Source organism: Indicator indicator, chromosome 1, assembly GCF_027791375.1.
Source record: "Indicator indicator isolate 239-I01 chromosome 1, UM_Iind_1.1, whole genome shotgun sequence".
NCBI classification, from domain to species: Eukaryota; Metazoa; Chordata; class Aves; order Piciformes; family Indicatoridae; genus Indicator; species Indicator indicator.
The window spans coordinates 27,991,970-28,011,709 of NC_072010.1; the positions used below are offsets into that span (position 1 = coordinate 27,991,970).

Sequence of the window (19,740 nt, forward strand, 5' to 3'; positions counted from 1 at the left end):
AGTACTTCAGTTTTTGTCTGATATTTCTAATCTGCTTCTGGGAACTCTAAAGCAGTTCACAGCAATGATATATCACAGCTTGTCTCTGGTCCTAGTATAAACAAGAAGGATGTTGATAATGCAAAGAAAATTCAAAAGAGCTGCAAAAATCAATGCAAAATGGGCCATTTAGTCTAGGGAGAGACATAACTCTTGTCTGGAAGAAACCTACAACCGAGAACTAAGAAAAATTACTAAGGTTGTATCAGATAAAGCTTTAATAATATAGTGGAAGTTCCAGGTACATGAATTCAAAATAAGGATAAAGTGCAAAACTGCAAGTGTCATAATCACTAAGGACTGGGGCCAGTTAGTCCCCTATCACCAGCAATTTTCAAACCAAGACCAGTTCTTTTTCTTGAGATTCTCATTCTTAAAAAATTCAGAAAATTCCATGGCCTGTGACAGTAATTCCCTGTGATCGTAGATTGAAAGATTATGTGGATTTAAAGCAGGTCCCATAAAAGCAACAAGAGGAGAATGAGACAAGGAGAACTTATTGCAGCCTCCCAAGTATATAAAGGGAGTATATAAAGAAAAACAGAGAGAGACCTTTAACCAGGAGCTAAAGTGACAGGGAAAGGGACAGCTGAAGAAAGGTAGATTTAGACTGGACATAAGGAATACAATTTTTTGGGTGGAACAGGTTGCCCAGAGAAGTTGTGGATGTCCCCTCCCTGAAAGTGTTTATGGTTAGGTTGGATGTGGCTTTGAGCAGCCTGGTCTAGAGGAATACGTCCATGGTCATGGTAAGGGGGTTGGACTGGATGATCCTAAACCATTCTATGAGTCAGTGACTACAGGTGCCACAAGTGGACCAAAGTGACTCAGACTGTAATGTCCAGTGGTTAAATGATGGCAGGACAGGAGTTGTTTCTCCCAGTTCTTAGTCTAGTGCTTCAACTGCTACACTGAATTATCTTGTTGGGCCTTTTACCATGAGGCTTTTCATTTTCCTGGAAAATTTTTGCTCCGATTTCCTTCACAGTTATTGTCACTGTTCACAAGTCAAAGACTATTTTAAGAATGATACATCAAGAAGACAATATATTTGCTGTCTCCCCTCTGAAGATTTTGGGTTGACATTTTCTTCTTTAACATGTCTGCCTAAATTGTTTTTCCATCCTCTTTGACCCTTGAAGAGGAAGGCAGGTAGCCTCAAACACTAGTGAAGATGGTATTACCACTATTCACTTTGAGATTTCCTGAAAATGAACAGCATTCAACCTCCAAGCTCCTGCTTTATCTCAATCCTTTCAGCATCCCCTTTCTTTAAATGTGCATGACTATTTCTTGTCAGAAGTACTTCCATAACTGGGATACTTACTGCCATGGCATGGGCACATCACAAGAGCTATTTGCCTCCTGAGGTACCAAATATCTCATGGGCTTTGGTCCCATGAAGGATGGGATGTCTGCCATGAGTGATATGCATTGTCTTTAAATTATCTGTATGCAAAGTTGATGGATGTGGCAAATAGGCAGAATACATTGACAGTGCTTATTCTCACCCAGCCTTAATGTGTCACACTCACTGATAATTTTTTTAAGAACTTTTGTTTGAAACACTTCAAATGCACATGGAAATAATTACATTTAAACTACTGTCATAAATAACAGCTATGTGGCAGCACTGAGATGTGCACGTAAAACTTGAATAGAAATAGTAACTTAAAATAGAAAGCCTAAGAGATGTATTCATGTCTATATGCACAGTATTTATCCAGGCCATTGCTCTTAACATTGTTGTAAGCTGTGTGACTGAAGTCCAGTGCCTTTAGCTGAAATCACACTTCTTGGTTCCCATTCAGTGGACATTTACTTTGCCCAGGAAGGGCTTGATGAGGCCATTCTCATTTTTTTTCAGAACCACAGCTAGAAAGCAATTGTGCCAGTCAGGTATCTTGCGGTCCTATAGTCTAAATCCTAGGCATTTTGAAGAAAGTATTGCAAGAGAATGAAAATGACTTTTTAAAATTACTGTTTCTGGGAAAAAGCTATGAGGGTAGGGTTCCTGTTTCTGAGCAGTAGCAGTGGGTTTGCAAAAAGTATTTCAGTTATACATTCATCTTGCCAAATTCTGTTGCTGTGACTCTGCTGTGAAAAAGGGATTTGAAGAGGAGTAAATGTATGAGCTGTATAACTTGCAGCAATAGTTTCTATTGGTATTGTTGAATCTCATTCCATCAGCCCTTTGTCCCTAAGCCAGCAAGAATGTTTCCTTTTCTGTTTTCCTTCCTTTCCACACATATATACATAAATATACATGTGTTAGCATTTTTTTGTTCAGTGGCCTCTTGCTCTTTTCTTTTTTTTTAAATATGTACATCTTCCGTGTTGTTTCCTCAGGTATACTTCTTCGTTTTGAACTTTCCTCAGTTCTTCTGTTCACTGTATTCTTTCCCTTTTATTATGCCATGTCCTTGCACAGTTTGCCTTCTGACTCAAGTTGTATGGCCCAGTGAGAACCTTTTGCTGATATCAATCATTTACTTTGTTTGTGTAATGTAATCAAGAAAGAACCATAGATAACTGTGTCAAGTATATAAAGATAAATATTAGTATAAAAAGTTATTCAAATGGTTTGCTGCATTTTCACATGCATACTCTGATATCCTGCAGTACATCAGAGGAACTGATACTTGCAAATAAATCCTCAGCAACGTGCACTTTCAAATAATTGGCAGAGGATCAGAAGCCAAGGTGGAACTTGTGTGTAAGAATGAAAATGGGATAAAGAAAACACACTGTGATGAGTCAGAGGAAGACAAGTTATTGAGGGAAATATTTTCCTCATGTTGCCCCCACACATAAATTGCCCTGGGCACCTTCTTGGCTGAGATTTGGAAAAATGTGGTGGGAACAAACTAACCTAGAATCCTATCAAATATCACAGAGGTAGATAACCCAAAGGTTGTATGCATGTGAAACATACAGCAGTATAGGTCTAGTACAAAGAAATCTTTTTTTGCTAAACTGTATTACCACATGTAGATGTGTGGAGATGATAAATTATGTACACTGAGAGAAGATCATGCCATGTTTCAAGAGCCATTAAAGAATATTTGTTGAAGAGCCTTATGCTGTTGTGTTTTAGGTCAGTGACCCAGTGGCTGCTGAGTTCAGCTTGAACACCCAGATGTTCCTCCTCTCCAAAAAGACACTGTGGCTATCTGATGGCTCAATGGGCTTTGGGCAAGAAAGTGATGTTGCTTTCTCAGAAGGTATAATTGTGCACAGAAAATGCACATTTAATATATATTCACAGAATTAACCAGGCTGGAAAAGACCTTCAAGATCATCTAGTCCAACCTATCACCCAACACTATCTAATCAACTAAACCATATTCCACACTGCCAGTATCAGTATCCTGCTTCAGGCAAAACAAGATAGAGTAAGGCTTTGGACTTGCTGCTTGTGTTCCTTTGCATTTGCCTTTTCTACCTGGCAGTTTACATTGGAGCTATTGGCCAATCTGCACTGAAGCTGTTATGTTTGAGGGTTACAGGACTGGTGCTATTTCTCATAAGCTGAGTGCTTTATAAACATTGGCTGACATTATGAACATTCCTAGTAGATGAGTAAATATTACACAGTCTTTTTGTTGTAGGTGAGTGTACTAGGTGTGGCTGGGATGGGGTTAACTTTCTTAAATAGCAGCCATTAAGGAGCGATGTTTTGAATCTGTGGCTGATAGCATGCCAGTGTTTTCGCTACTGCTGAACAGTGCTTGCGCAGCATCAAGGCTTTCTGCCTTCCCCCTGTCCTCCACTGAGTAGGCTTGGGGTGGGAAGATTGATTCAGTTGCTACATCTGTCAGTGGACCTAAGCAGTCCCTTTATTTTCTATTTTGCTTGAGTGCCAGCACCTTGAATACACAACCATCTTTTGTGATGTATTTGCACAGTCTCTTGAACAGCAGGTACCTGAATCTCTTTCTCACTCAAACTCTGCAGTTGCCCCAGATTCTTGTCAAAGCAACATGACATTTCTCCTTTCCTTCTCAGTATTCAACCTTCCTAACCGCCTTCACTCGCATGGGTCTGACCATGGTGCAGAGTGTACTTTTCTTGCCTGTGTAGCAGAGTCCCAGGTTATATGTACAGGCCTGCCAGCATGTCTTACCTTAAACATTATCGGAGAGCTGAAATGCAATTACCACAGTAGGGAGCAAAGTCTCAGAAATTTTCTCTGTGACTTTTCATAACGTTCATTTCACTTGTACAGTTATGCCAGTCTGACCAAGTGTAAGTAACAGGATTCTACTGACATAAGAAAGAACAGCTCTTCAGCAAAGTGAATTATCAGGAGGCCAAAACCTACATTCTGATCTGGTGCAGAGGAGTACATAGTATTCCTTTAAGTTGCTTTTTGAATGAAAAGCCCAATATAGTCCAGAATTAAAGTAGCTCCTGAGATGGTTCAGGTTATAGCAACAGCAAACAGCCTCCTACTGCTTCAGTGTGGTCCAGTGTGCACAGAAGAGTGCACACTCTGGTCATGGCCTTTGACAGCCCTCTACAGAGGAAGCTGGGTAGCAAGGTGTCTTTGGATGTAGTCACATTGACTGCACTAAGCTTATCAACTAGACTTACTAACTTAGCCTCAGTACTATATTCAATGTTCCAGTGAATGGGATGTGAACTGTGTGCACTGTTCACAGGTGATATCATATATGGTCGGGTGATGGTGGATCCAGTGCAGAATTTGGGTGATTCTTTCTACTGTAGCATCGAGAAGGTTTTCCTGTGCACAGGAGCTGATGGATATGTACCCAAATACAATCCATCCAACACTGAATATGGGTGCCTTGCAGATTCTCCAACCCTTCTGTACAGGTTTAAGATTGTGGTAAGTGTTCTAATCCTGGGAGCATGCACATGTGTATTCTTTGCTGTTTTTCTAACTTCTTTTTAATCCAAAGCCAACTGTCCTTTAAAATGTTCTTGATGGCACCAATTTTTTGACTCAAGTTCTGGGCTAACATGAACTGATGCAGGCAGTATCTTAAATTTCTCTCTCCTGGTTCTATTCTTAATCTTTCTGTGGACTCTCATCATTTAGAGTTTGACCTGAGTTAGAGAATCCCAAGATAGCTTTTTCTGTGTATGTCCATTGACCATAAAGGGAGTCTTAGGAGACATGCAGGTTAAGGACTGGAATTTATTTTATGTTTAATCATCCAGAATTCAAGTGTATAAAGTTAGTCATACAAATTAGTCAATAGGGAAAGAGGGATACCTCTAAAGCTGTTTTAGAATGTCTATTTACCTTATAGAGTAAGCCTAGATGGCTACAGACCTGATGCCCAACTTTTAGAGAGTTAACTTTAAGTAAGATAATTGTCTGATTGTCTAAACTAACTTATATGAATGTTTGTTAATAGAAACGAAGGGTAGCTTCTTAAGATTTCTTAAATTTTCTTTCAGACCACATTTATGTATCTTTGTTTTATTTCTGAAATGTATCTGTGGTTGTTCTCTAGTGCTTCCTCCATGTATTTCAACAATCTCTTCAGGCAAGAAATTAGATAGAAGTTAGTACAAGTCAGATGTGACCACAACAGTTTCTCATCTCTTTTCTCTTGGTATTACAGTGGATTGCATAAAATAGAATGTATAAATTACACATTTTATACATTGTGTATAAATATCACAACTGCTTTTCCTGAAAGAAATAAACCTGTGTTTTTCAAACTTCTTTTCCTTCCCATGGCCATGTAGGACAAAGCTCAGCCAGAGACACAAGCCACAAGCTTTGGAAATGTGCTTTTTAATGCAAAGCTCGCAATAGATGATCCTGAAGCAATTCCCTTAGTTAAACAGCCAGGCTCTGATGGATTTAAAGTAGACTCAACTCCTCTGTTTCAGGTATGGTTTCTGTATCTTACTGGCAAGAGTACTGAATCAAGAAAAAAACACTTGCACAAGTGTTGTTAGCAGTAAGTCCTACTGAAGCCAATAGGAATGTTTATTCTGATTCCAGTAACAAACAGAATTATAAATGCTATAAAATTTCTAGGTATAAAACCTGGAGCACTTACTAAGAGATTTCTGTGGGGATACTATGCTTTTCTCTTATTTAATTCCACAGTTTAACCAGAAATAATGCAGGTTATTCTTACACATTTCTTCCAAAACTTGGGTAAGTTTCTTGTTACGCAACATTTTTTTTTCTTCCCATCTCACTTGTCAAAGACAAAAAAATAAAAGAATCAGAAGCATTTATAGTGAACTTCATCAAAACCTAGTTGATACTCAGTGGTTTTTGTGCAATTCTTTCCTTGAAAACTTGCACAATGTGAAACATCCAAGCACTGGAAAATCTAGAAATTGACAACTAAAAGTTCAACTACTTCATAAGTAAACATAGTCCTTCATCTCTGTGCTTTCCTCTCTTTTATCTATATATACCAGCCAGGAGTTGTCTTGTCTTTATTTATCTCTTTAACATTTGCAAAATTGCATGAAAAACTCAACTGTGTGAATTAGTAGAGAAGATACTGAAGAGACTTTAATACTACTCCTGGCCACTTCAGTATTAAAGGTCCCATTGTAAGCAATGGAGTATTCAAGAGAAAAGCCTACTTGTGAGTATAAAAAGGATTTTGTAATCTGCCACCATGAAAATGAAATCCCATTTTTTATAAGAATCCATTTCCAAGAATGCAGTGATTTTTGGTCCTTATTCTGTCAAAAGAATAGGATTACAAAGAAACATCATTATATCCTGAGCAAGACTTGGAAAAACAGAAGTAAAACAGAAAATACATTATTTCTTACAATAACAAATCTTGGCTGCAACCACTGAAATTGTCAGTGTTCAGACAATCCTACTGGACCTTGTGGAAGCCAAATATACTATGCATCCAGAAAAGACAAGACAAATTCAAGGAAGATAGCATGTTACAACAGGAAAAAAGGTAATCAGTTTAGACTGAGAGAGGGGAGATTTAGACTAGACACAAGGAAGCCATTTTTTACAATGAGGGTGATTAAACACTGGAACAGGCTGCCCATAGAGCTGTAGATGCCCCATCCCTGGAAACATTCAAGGTCAACTTGGACAGTGCTCTGAGCCCCTACGGTTAAAATTGTCCCTGCTCACTGCAGGGGAGGTAGACTACATGAACTTTAATGGTCCCTTCCAACCCTAAGCATTCTGTGATCTAGACAGACTTCAAGGAATTATGCAATTACAAAATGAACAAGGTTCTCAGGGACCTCTGCAGACTGCGCATTCCAAACCCATGATGAAGGTAACGTCACCTAGAGCAGGCTGCCCAGGACCATGCCCAGTTGGATTTTTAGTATCTCCAAAGGCAGAGACTCCACAGCTTCCATTGTTCAACCATCCTCACAGTAAAAAAATGGTTTTCTTATGCTAAGATGGAAATAAATCCACAGCCAGGGCCTAGTCATCTAGCTGACCGAGAGGTCCTCTTCTGCAGCCTGTCTACAGCTGAGGTTCTTTATGTGGACATAGGTACTAACAGTACCAAAACAATGCCAAGGCTATGCTTCTTCATCTGCACCTGATAGCCATAGAGCGTGGCCTTGGAGAGGAACAGAGTCTAGCAGCTCTTAAAATTTTGGCAGAAAACGTGATGCTTCTCACGTACACTGGCACATAGTGGAGGCTTATCTGTGAATGATATTGGAAGTACTTGTCCACGCAATCAATTCAGAGCAAGGATTGATTTCCTCTGTGTACAGTGCCATCTGGAACGTGTATATGTCTGAATACAAGAAATATGTCTTTCTAGGTGTCTTTGGGGAGAGAGTGGTATGTCCATACAATCTACACTGTACGTTCAAAAGAGAATGCTAACCGTGGGATTGGCAAAAGAAGCGTGGAGCACCAGTACCACTCACTCTTCAGCGGTGGGATCCCAGGAGCATCCACACAGAGACGTCAGAAGAGGGGAGCTGAGCAGGACCCAGAACTCGTAAAAGATATTGGAGTAGAAAACAACCGAGGAACAAACATACAGCACATAGCACTAGAGCGCACCAGCAAGAAACAGGTTCCTCAAAGGGAGGTTGCGGTCAATGGCATCCTCCCCAGAGAACTGAATAACCAAGGTGCAGGGGTCAGCATAATCACAATCATTGGTGGAGCTGCTGCCATTTGCCTTGCCATCTGCTTAGTTGCAATCATCGTTTTGCTGCTAAAATGGAAACAAAATTCTGAGAAGAAGGAAGCGACAAAGGAGTCGGGCAGCGATGAACCAATGATGCTACCTTATAATTACACCAGTGACAGCTCAGAGGTTTGATTCCAAGACTGAAGGATTCAAGCCGGAGTCTCCAGAGTGCCTCAAAATAAAAAAGACTTGAACTGCACTTTGTTAGCAGTTAGCAGATCGTGGTGGCTCATAAAGCGTTCATATGATCCTAGGTGTACTTGAAATTTTTCATCCTGAGCTCATGCTGCCATTATCAACAATAGAAGAATCCATACCAAATCTCCCACTTTGCACAACAGGTAATCCTGATGTCCCTCTACCATGCACTGATCTTCAGCCGCAATTCAAGGAACTGCATTGTAAGGGAGAGATTTGAGTTGGTTTTTGTTAGTTTGTTTGTTGATGGGGTTTTTTTATTATTTTATTTTATGACATTTCAAAAAAGCAGAAGAAACTATCCCAAGGTGCTATATTTCCTGTCTGAAATGAGAGAGGAAATCTGTTTCTTCAGAAACACAGAATACTTGAGAGGAGAAATCCTTACACTCTTCAGTTAAGTTTTTAACTGTTTCTCATGAAGAACTCAATGTCTACAATTAGTCTGAAAGGTGATGAAATGTCTTAGGTGTGAATCCTCCCTCCTATAAGTTTTTGAGTTCACTTAAGCTATACCATTGATTTATTATTGTTTATTTTTAATTATGTGTGACTGAACATTTTCAAAAGACAGCTAGATTAGGCAGTGTAACATAAACAATTGCATGTCACAGGATGCAATACACAAACTTTTCTGCAAATTCTTATTCAGCTATTTAATCTGAAATTTTTTTCTTCTCCTATTTATGTTTATATAAAGCCAAAGAATGAAACAAATCCATGAAGATTTTTTTTTTCACAGAAACTGGACACTTTTGTCACTGTAAGTTTATAATGGATCATGGAAATGCTGTGAGGTAAATTACATCTCTTAGTGCATATCCACTGCTGGGAAATGGAAGCATTAGTGTTTCAGTACCTAGAGAAGATGATAGAGTTAGATTCAAAATGCAGAGGACAAGGTTCTGCCTGAACTGAGCCGAAGAATCATGATACTGAATCCAGCATGTGATTATATCAGTTGCCATATTAAATGGCAACAAAGTGAAGAAAAATTTAACATGTGATTGAATCAAGTAAATATTTATTGCTGTATAATCATAGCATATCTTGACAAAGGTGCTGGGTCATTGTCGGGCATTTTTTAACAAGTTACTTACTTTTGCAAGAGTCATTCTAACTGTCTCTTAGCATGCTTGATTGAGATAGCATGACAGCCTGGTGGTCCACAGAAGTTTGGATCAGCAGTGTCCCATGTCAGTTCTTATCCCAAAAAGACCTATTCTGTCCCAATCCCACATCATGCTGAATATTTGGATACGAATGTCATGTAACTTTCAGGACAAATTGTCCCGTTTGTCACACTACTGTTACATACAAATGAGTTCATTCTTTATAGTTAACTCTATGAACTCTATAAAAACTGAATCAGGACGTTGAGGCTGTTGCTGCTCCCTTCCACCAGCTCATGGAGGTTGGTGCAGGCAGCCCCCAAACTATCTTCATCTGCAATATACTTGACCCCTGGTGTTCTGAGGACCATACTGCAGCAATCTGAGTTAGCAGAACAGGATTCAACTTGGAAGCAGGCTGGCTGCAGGCACACAATGCTGCCTCTGAACTAATAAATCCATTCAATAGGTTTCCTGGCCCGGCAGTGGTGATCTGGCAACACAAATAGTCCTGACCTAGAAATTCTGCACAATTGTTCTCTGAGCCATAAAACCTCAGAAATGTGGAGGTCTACTAGCCTAGGAATATCTGTGCTATGGTTCATGATACAGTATGAATATGGTCACAGAGGGACTCACACTGTTATCTCTTTCTCTGAATTTATATTGTGACTTCATTTAGTAAGATTTCATCAGTTTTTCACCAAATGAATCAGGTCAGAATCTGTCCTACCTTTTCTAAGTTTTCTGAAGACTGTGATTCAGACTGCTTAACTGAAGGATGTCTGCAGCAACCCAAGAGTCAAACTCCATTACTGAAATCATGCAGTTGTATTTTATTTTAATTAATCTGAGTTCTAGCCTGCAAAAATTATCCACAAGACGTGCCCAGTGCAGTAGAGCTTTTCCCTAGTCACCTGACATTAATTTACTCTTTTAATGAAGTTCCTGGTTTTGTGATCTGTGTATTATGTGTGCAAGATTGATAAAAGACTTAACCCACCCACAGATACGGTTTTTTACATTTTAAGTTCACCACTGAGTTGTGAATGTGATCTAAGGTCAAATTTGCCTTTGTGCCAATGTGTGGAATCATTATGATAATGAGAAATGCAAATTTTTTCTCACAGAACTTGTGTGTTTGGATAAGACCAGTCAGTAATTTTACAGTAAAATGGGACACATGTAAATAATAGAACATTTTAATATTTATAAAATGCTTGTTTTGTATAAGCAAAGAAAATCTTGAAAATATATATATATGAAATACAGAAATTAGGTGTTTATCAGTAAAATTATTTTTCTGCTTCTGAATTTTAACGGAATGAAATATTGGTAAAGTTGCTTGCAGGTAAAGTCTTTTTTTTAAGGTATTATTTCTTTATGTACAATCTCATCAAAAAACATGTGTTCTACAAGCCAAATATTAAGCCTGATAAACAACTTGATCTCTGCTTTGAACAGCATCTGATTACAACTCTGTTAAATGTTCAGATTCATGGGAATTATCAGACTAATGTTTTTCTAACAATATATAAAGCAATAATGCAAACTTGGGATAACAAAGGAAAACACAAAGCAAACACTGAAAGGCTGGACAAGCATGAGTAAGATTCATGAGTCAGATACCAAAGTTCTCTGCCTGAGAAAAAAAAATCCCAGTGTTTTCTGTGAGGCTTGCTGGACTTGTCCCATTCTCAAAAACTTGGATTTCTTACAATTCAGTGAATACATCTGTAACAACTTGCCTTTTTTATTATGGCTTCAAGGTTTTAGATTTCAACAAGATATTTTGGAGGCTTATTAACATTTTCCCTTCTACTTAACAAGTGGCCTTGTTTATACTAACCTGAATAAGTGCCTCATTCCCAGTTATGTGCATAAATACATTAATATTTATCTATCCATGCAATAAACTGAGTATATTTTATATATATATTTAATCTATTTCCATATTATGTATTCAATCCTCTTTTCCCTGGAGATGTTTATTCTGCTAGCAGTAATACTGTTTGTTAAACCATTTATACAGCAATTACTGTGTTTAAATTTGTTATCAAGCTGTCAAATACCTTTCCATGCATATTTATTTGGAACAGTTTTTTGCTTATGTCTGTGGCTGTGATATTTGCCATTTGTATCAGGAAAAAAAAATAAAACTACTTCTGTTTTGGTTACTGAGCTAAAATCTGTGCGTGGATATCACACTGTGGAGAGGGGTCAGTAGTACAGTCTTAAGGACAACTAATTTGTCACATTGATGGAAGAACATAAACTTACTCCTGTGTTTACAATAAATCTCACTGCTTTGTTCCTGAACTGATTGTTTTCTGGTCGTGAAGTGTTCAGCACAGGAGTTGTTTTTTAATCATTGTGGTTGCACTCATGTCTCAGAGAAGGGATTTTCTGTCACTTTCATAAATCTCTAGATACCTGCCAGTCCTCTGCAGGTTGGATTGCCTTGTCACTGCGTGTTGACAAGGTTTATTGTGCTAAACTCTAATGACAAGTAAAGGTGAGTCTGCACGAAGCAACTCTCCTGTTCCTGCAGCACTGGTGTTGCTGTCAGTTATTTCTTTTGCCAGCTCATTAGATTTTTTTTCCCAGTGGCAAATATATCAGCTTAGAAATATATGAGATGTAGACACTTACCATTTTATATATACATACCATGATACAGAAAGAAAAGGGAACTCTGAAACTTTCCCCTTTCATCCTACTCTTTGTAAAGTAGACAGCACAGACCTCTGATTTTTGTGTGAACTTAGGCAGGTACCCACCTCCTTCACTGTCAGAAAGCTGTGCTTTATGACTAGTTGCATGAGTGATGCAGTGTATTTACCAACTGCTATAAGGAAGGATCAGTTATCAGGCAGTGATTCGCTGTGTCTGTTGCCTTCTACTGTCTAAACCTGACTGAGCAGAGCCATGCAGTGTTGTATCTGTGAGCTCTGTGTTGTGATTTCTGCCAATGCCAATCAGGTTGGAACTGTTTCTGTTCTGCTGCAATATAAATAGATATATATGATGTAAATTAGTAAAGATTCTGGTCACAGGACTATAGCACCATCAGTTTATCAGAGGGCATTGATTTCCCATTCTGAGATCATCCACAGTGATCAAGTCTTGTCCACATTTGGTTTTGGCATTTAGTGGCATTCCAGTTAAGACTAGTGTCTGAGATTATGATCCAGGAGGTCCAGAATGACTTTCTCTTCACAGCCTAATACATTTCAGAATTTGCAAGAACCATGTTTTTTTTCAAAGCATTCTCACTGTCTTTGGAAAGAATAACTCAGCTCCTACCCCTAAAGAATTCAGCTCCTACCACTGAATGCTTTATCTTTGACAGCTGTTCAGTAAATTACTCTCAAGTGATTGGCTGTTTGAGGTTTTGTTTTCTTATTATTTATCTCAGGAGACAGTGCATTCAGAGTTTATCTTGCACTAGTCTTGCTTTGGTAAGTTACCACTGAATTCCAATAAAGATGAAGGGAACAACTTAGAAGTTCTTAAATTATGCATCTCATTTCATAGCCAGTGTTCAAACAAGTGCTGGTTTCCTGCTGTCTCCTGTTCCATACATTTTCACAATCCAGAGTATTTTCCACAGTTTTGGACACAAACTTGAGCATAGAAAGTTCCATCTAACATAAAGAGGAACTTCTCTGACTTTGAAGGTGGTAGAGCTCTGGAACAGGATGTCCAGAAATGACTCCATCTCTGGAGTCATTCAAAACCCACCTGGACTGTGTCCTGTGCAGCCTGCTCTAAGTGAAAGTGTTCTGGCAGGGAGGTTGGACTAGATGATCTCCAGAAGCCCCTTCCAACCCCCACCATTCTGTGATCCTGTAAGTTTGCATATAAGGCATGACTTTGTACCGGTGTAAGTTGAAGTTCTCCAGTTAAACTAGTGCAACTGGAAGATCAGGTGTAACTGTCGTCTCTAGTGTCTTTTTGCCATTTATGTAGCAAAGCTCTAACTCAGTTACCACAGAAGGCAAGGGGAACCATTCTGGAAAAGTTCATGAGGTAGCTAAGCCTTTAATGTATAAATTTCTGCTTTTCTCCCACTTGCATTCCCCTATTTTTTTTTTTTTAAACCATATAATGGAAAATGGAAATAAATGTGACAACAAATGACAGAATTACAAAAGGAGTGTCCTCCCCATAAAGAGAGATGAAATAGGTAAGACTCTCTTCCACTCTTCAGTCTCAGAAATAAATACTCAAGGGTTAATATTACAAGAGATGCTTTAAATACTGAATGCAACAAAATCAAAATACATCCATTAAAATTCAGAAAAGCCTCATTACTGATGGATGATGGTATTGGGTTGGAAGAGACTCAAAGGTCATCCTGTCCAGCCCTCCCTCAGTGGGCAGGGTCACTTTCAACCAGCTCAGGCTGCCCAGGGCCACATTGAGTCTGATCTTGAACTTCTCCAGGGACAGAGCCTCAACCACATCCCTGGGCAACCTGTTCCACTATTTTACCACTCTCGCTGTTAAAAACTTCTTCATTATGTCCAATACAAATCTCCCCTGCTCCAGTTTCAAAGCATTACCCCTCATCCCATTGCTAGGATGCTAGCTCTTCCCAGCTCTCCCGGAGGTCCCCTTCAGATATGGAAATGTAGTCATAATGTCTCCTGAAAAAATTTGTGAAACAAATTTCCTTTTGTGAAACAAAAGGATAAAAAGTCCTTTGCAAACAGCTGTTTGCTTCAACTGCTAGTTCAGAAAGCCCGAACTAGAAAAATCTGGGAGAATGCAGAAGGAGGATCCAGATTTTCATCTTCTCTTTCCTTTATCTTCCCTACAACTCCACTACTGGGTACTATCAGAGGCAGCTCACTCAACCCAGAAGAGCCACTCTCATGCCTTAACAGTTGTACAAACAGCCACCAGTCTCCGGCTTGGAATTCATAATATGAAGTACAAAAAAAATATAATGTTTGGGTTTGGGTGGGTTTTTGGGAGGGGGCAAGAAGGAATGAAAGTTTCCATTTATCAGCATCCTGGGTTTTCTGGTATGCCTGCACCTCACATCGGCCTGCACCTCCCGCTGAGAGTTGCTTGAAACAGTAGCATGAGTCAATAGCCTCTTCCTGGCACATGCCCTGTGAAGACTTAGGCTCTGGATAGAATGAGGCAAAGCATGTGGGGAGAGGAAACAGGAGGCAGAGGTAAAAGATACTGTTGATGATTTTATTTACCTTGTAAACATGATCTGTTTATTCTCTGTTGTTTGTAACAAAAGGTTAAAAGAGTATTTCTTGGACTATCTGCTTCACTGATGTATTTTAAACTTCTGTTTCTAATGGCACCAGAATGATCCTGGCAAGAAAGAAACATAAACACCAAATTATTTAAAAGTAGTAGGCCACGGGGATGTGGGTGGGCTTCTCTTCCATTACTTGGTATGAGACTTGGATTTCAATACATCAAGCTACACTCTGCCCTATGGGGACTGGTCCACAGTACTGTCAAGCCCATGAGAGTACTGCAGAGGCTGGAGTAGGGTTAGGCTAATTGTTCAGAAGCCTCCAAACAGAGCCACAAGATCCATCTTCAGGGACAAAATTATGCTATGCCAGGGGGGCTGGCTTCATAGGAGGTGTCTCCTATGCCCATATCACATAGCAGCATCACACAGCAATGCCATGGACCACATCATCAACAATGAACAGAGTCTCACAGAGACAGAATACCTCTGGTCTACCATTGTCAAGATGTTGAAATGCTTTCTGCAAACTTCTGCCTTGATCAGAAATGGGGCCTCCTAGTAGGAGAAAGGGAAAGATTTGTATCCATCCTCAAAGAGCAGCAACTGCAGAGAGCTATGCAGTATTTTTCCAGGCACATGGAAACTGCCTATACATCATGCATACAGCAGCTTCCATGTACCCAGGACTTACCAGAGCTGCCAAATGAGGCCCTCAGTATCTCAAGCAACCCTAATGTACTGAAGTTTGCAGTACAGCACAGGTGCTCTTGGAGCTCAAATGCACCCCAGGAAACCTTTTCCATCTCAGGTTATAATGTCAGCCACTAATTCATCATGCTGCATAGGGAGTGTGTTCATTTTTGTCATGTCTTCCAAGACTTCAGAAGCAAAATTCTCAGCAGACCAAGTTCATTTCACATAAATGGCACTTAGGTGGACCTCAGTGACAAGGTCCAAAAAAACCCAATTCATGGACTGTACTGTGGTGTCTGTTATCAGAGATCAGCCAGAAGAAGTTTGTGTGCACACCTCTTGCAACAGCTGCTGCACTCATTTATTAATATTTCCTTAGCTGTGATTTTCCTGTAGGATCACCAATGACAGCTTCTCTTTGAGCTCTTTTGGCTCATTGCGCTGCAGCTTGGATTTTTTCCTTTTCCATTTGGTTCTCAAAATGAAGGTGCCAGGGAGAGAGTTTTCCCTCGGGAAATTTCAGTTTCCTCAGGAATTGTGCGTTGATATCCATAACATCATTATGAATGGTAAGTGTGATGCCAACAATTCATGTAGGCATTGCCTGTCATTCCCACCTGGAACTGTCAGCTGTGGTAATATGCATTATTCCAGTCTCCTCATGAAGTGGCTGAGGAGTTTTTATTCTCCAGCAAAATGATTGGTTTCAGTGAATGCTTGCAGCAGATGCAGATGCATGCACACAAACACATGCACATGGAATATGTTTTTACTATTGTAAAAATGTTATATAGATTTTATTAAGAAATAGATGCATTAAACTTTAGGCATAGTTCTATATAATGTGTGCATTTTATGGGGTATGTAATAGTTAGCAATACATGTAAATAGTACACATTTTATGTGTGCATTTATATTTTTGTGTTACACAATACAATGCTTTTGTTTGTATATAATCCCTTGGATAAAAACACACAGATGAAGGTAAGCAGAATTCAAGGTGTATTTGCTTGTAAGGAATCACAACAACCAGATCCACAACCAAAATCTGAGAATGCACCTCCCAGTGCTTGAGGTCACGAAGATTGGTTTGATACATTCTGCTGGAGTCCAAAATAAGTAAACTGGTGGCATTCAGGGCTATGCACCATATTGTGATCACCAGCTGCAGTGGTTGCTCTTGGCATGAGCTTTTCTGTCCTGGTCTACTGCAGGATGTCAGGGAGCAGCACTACCATCCCTTCAAAACACCTCATGTTTGAAAAGCAGCAAGTAAATGCATGAGAAATAGAAAAGTTAAATGACAGAAGTTCTCTAAAACTCCATGCTTCAGTGCTGCTTCTATTTTATTTGATATCAAAACGCTGCACTAACAGGATTTCCCCCTCCTGGGCACCCTTGCACTGAGGGCTGGAAGACAACAGCCATGGCAGCAGTTTCTCTCTGCACCGCTGGTCTGTCAGCTCCCCTTCTGCAACTGCCATGGGCTGGTTTTGACTGCTCATTAGCAAAATGGCCTGGAAATGCCCCCAAACAATGGGAAGGCAGCAGGCTCGCTCAGTGATCCTGCGCCTCCAAAGGCCAGTGACAAGTGATGCTGCCAGAGTTTGGGCCACGTGAGGCCTCTCTTCCTGGTCCTTTTACATTTGGTGAAGGTATGAACTTAAAAGCTAATCAGCTGCCCCGGGGAATGAGGGAATTTGGCTGCTTAACAAAGAGGAGCTGTCTGCTGTCGGACACAGTCCAAGATTTCTCAAAAGCACAACAAAGGTGCCACTTTATTCCCACATGAGTGCTCGTGGACATGGGCCTTCACTCTTTGGTGGGCAAGGCAGGTTATTTTGGTCCAGCTCAGACCAACCCTGGCTGTCCCTCTGGAGCACTCAAACATAACTTTCAGTCTGCTTCTTGTTAAATCAGTTATGGCGATTAGTCATGGAATGAAGTGAACAGGAGAGCTCAAGACCCAGGGAGCATCCTACCTGGTGACTCACCAACACTGGCTGAAAAAAGGCCTTTTTTTTTCTTTTTTTTTTTTTTTTCCACTGTCACACAGTGTGAGGCAAACCTGCTGCTTAAAATAGATTGGGAAGTTTGGAAAAAAAGAGATAAATGTGCATTTTAAAGAGAAGTAGGCAGGCCACCAGGGTGCCTGCAGATTAAAAGGCACCTGTTTGCAGTAACAGTTTCACAGAACCAGGCTGAGTATTCAGAAAGATCTTCATTTTATGGCTCAAGAACAAACAATTCTATCATCTTCTCTAATTTATTTCTTTTGGGGGAGTTGCTCCATAAATATTTGGCAAATGTAAATTCATTCTCCTTTTTGCCTAGTGCACTTTTAAGAGAAACCCCCAGAGCCGTGTTTGTCTTCCTGATAAACTGGTCACACTCTGAAATTTATCATTAAGAAAATAAAAGTACTAAAATAAAATAAATTAAAATAAAACTGAAGTAAACTCAAAACACCAGTAAAAATCAAACAGCTAAAATGCACACTTGCATTTTACAATTTTTATAAAACATTAAAGTACTGGGGGGAAAAAATTGCATCACAACTGACCAGGAGTTTGTCAGAGTCTTGTAAAATCAACCCTTATGTCATCAGCAAATAACATTGCAAAAATGGGGAAAACAAATACCCTTTGGTGTTGACACAATCATGAACGGAAGAGATATATACAATTGTCTATGACCTGGGCTTAGCCATTGTTGTCTTCATTCAGTATCATTTTTTCTTTGTTATCATCTTGGTTTCCTTTTATTGTACTTTTTACTATACTTCTTTTACTATACTTCTTTTACTGTACTTTTGTTTCTGCCATCAAATGCTGAAAACATGCCACCTTCTGTTCTTTCAGGATATTACACAGTCCCAAGAAAACTTTCAACCTTTGGAGACCTCCATAAAATAAGAGCCTATATGTGCACAGATACATGTACTTGCATGTAAACCTTTGTATGCATATATCTCTCAAATCCCTCTGACCCATCACAATCTCTTTATTTAGAGGCTTTTCTTTAGCTAATTGCTCTTGGTTGCATTCCAGCTGATGCATTTCCAAAGACACTCAAAATTAGATCAATTCCAGTGACTGTTGCTGGAAAGTAAAGGGGGAGGTGGAGGGTGATACTTCATCCACACTCTCTGTATCTGTATCTGCTTTTTTGTCTTGTTACCCTAAGCTCCTTCACCTCCATGTGTACACCCACAGGTATATATTTCAGAGCTGTTCTGGGAACAGCCCTTTCTGTGTGCTTTCATGGATATAGGAATGCTGAAGAGCTTTCCTCCAGGGCACCCTGGTCATCTTTACTTGCACAGTACCACAAAAAAGCTCTGGGATGGGGAGATAATAGCACATCTTCAGTCTCAAAGATTTGCTTTTGTGTTTCATGACTTTTAACTTGCGTTCTTGTGCTGCTGATTATTTCTTCCCCCAGCCCATCCTCACCCCCCCATCCCCCAATCCCTCTTCCCCCCATCCCTGTCTTTCCTCCCCCCCCCCCCAAAAAACAACAACAAAACCCCAACAAAGAAAAACACAACAAACAACAATAATAATAATAACAATAAAACCCACACACAACCAACCCACAAGGGGCATTTTGTGCCACTCTTCCTCCACAAGTTTATCCCAGTATCTTAGTCTTCTGTTACCCCAGTTAAAGCACAGCATTATGGCAACGAGCATATTCCTCTACACAGATTTTCCTACCCATATTTCCTCTACTGCCATTTAAGGAATTTCCATAACTGTAGATGAATTTGGACTTTGGCAAGACTTGGCTCGCTTTCCAAACTTCAAGGTATGAGAAATGTTTTATTTTCTTTTCTCTAACCAGTAACAACTGGCGTGCTTCTTTCTAACAAGCTAGAGCTGTGTTCAAACGTCTCAGCTTCTTTTCACTGAGGACTTTGCAGTGGAAGACCATGTAAGTCAGGAGATAGTTCTGTGTTAGGTGATGGAGGTGAAGAGTAACACATCAGTGAGGGCAGGAGGACATAAATAGCCACAGAAATGGTGTTTGTGGGCCACCATTGCAGGCAGATAGAGAGGTGGTCAGGATGCATCTCTCAGGGCTTCACAAAAAGAAGGAATGTCTTTTCTCTTTATCTGCATTCACACGAGGAGTGTTTTCCTGAGCTCGTAGTTGCATTCTTCTGTATTTTATACGCATTATCTTGTTTTCCTATGATCTTGGACTGCACTGTGTAGGGGATCCTGCCTGTTTGACTCCTCAGAGAGGGCACTTTCAGATATCTGAGTTACAGATAGAGTTATTTATTCCTCAAGAGCATTGTAAATACAATTAAGTC

General features: G+C 39.8%; 1 protein-coding gene across 1 annotated transcript in view; it reads left to right on the forward strand.

Annotated features, from left to right (window-relative positions):
• Positions 1–8,318, forward strand: part of FREM2 (FRAS1 related extracellular matrix 2) — a 129,299-nt gene extending 120,981 nt beyond the window's left edge. The window contains exons 21-24 of the mRNA XM_054394198.1: positions 3,137–3,263; positions 4,704–4,891; positions 5,764–5,910; positions 7,806–8,318. Coding sequence (XP_054250173.1) covers positions 3,137–3,263; positions 4,704–4,891; positions 5,764–5,910; positions 7,806–8,318 — 975 coding nt within the window. The remainder of the gene's footprint in view (positions 1–3,136; positions 3,264–4,703; positions 4,892–5,763; positions 5,911–7,805) is intronic.
• The last annotated feature ends 11,422 nt before the right edge of the window (positions 8,319–19,740 follow it).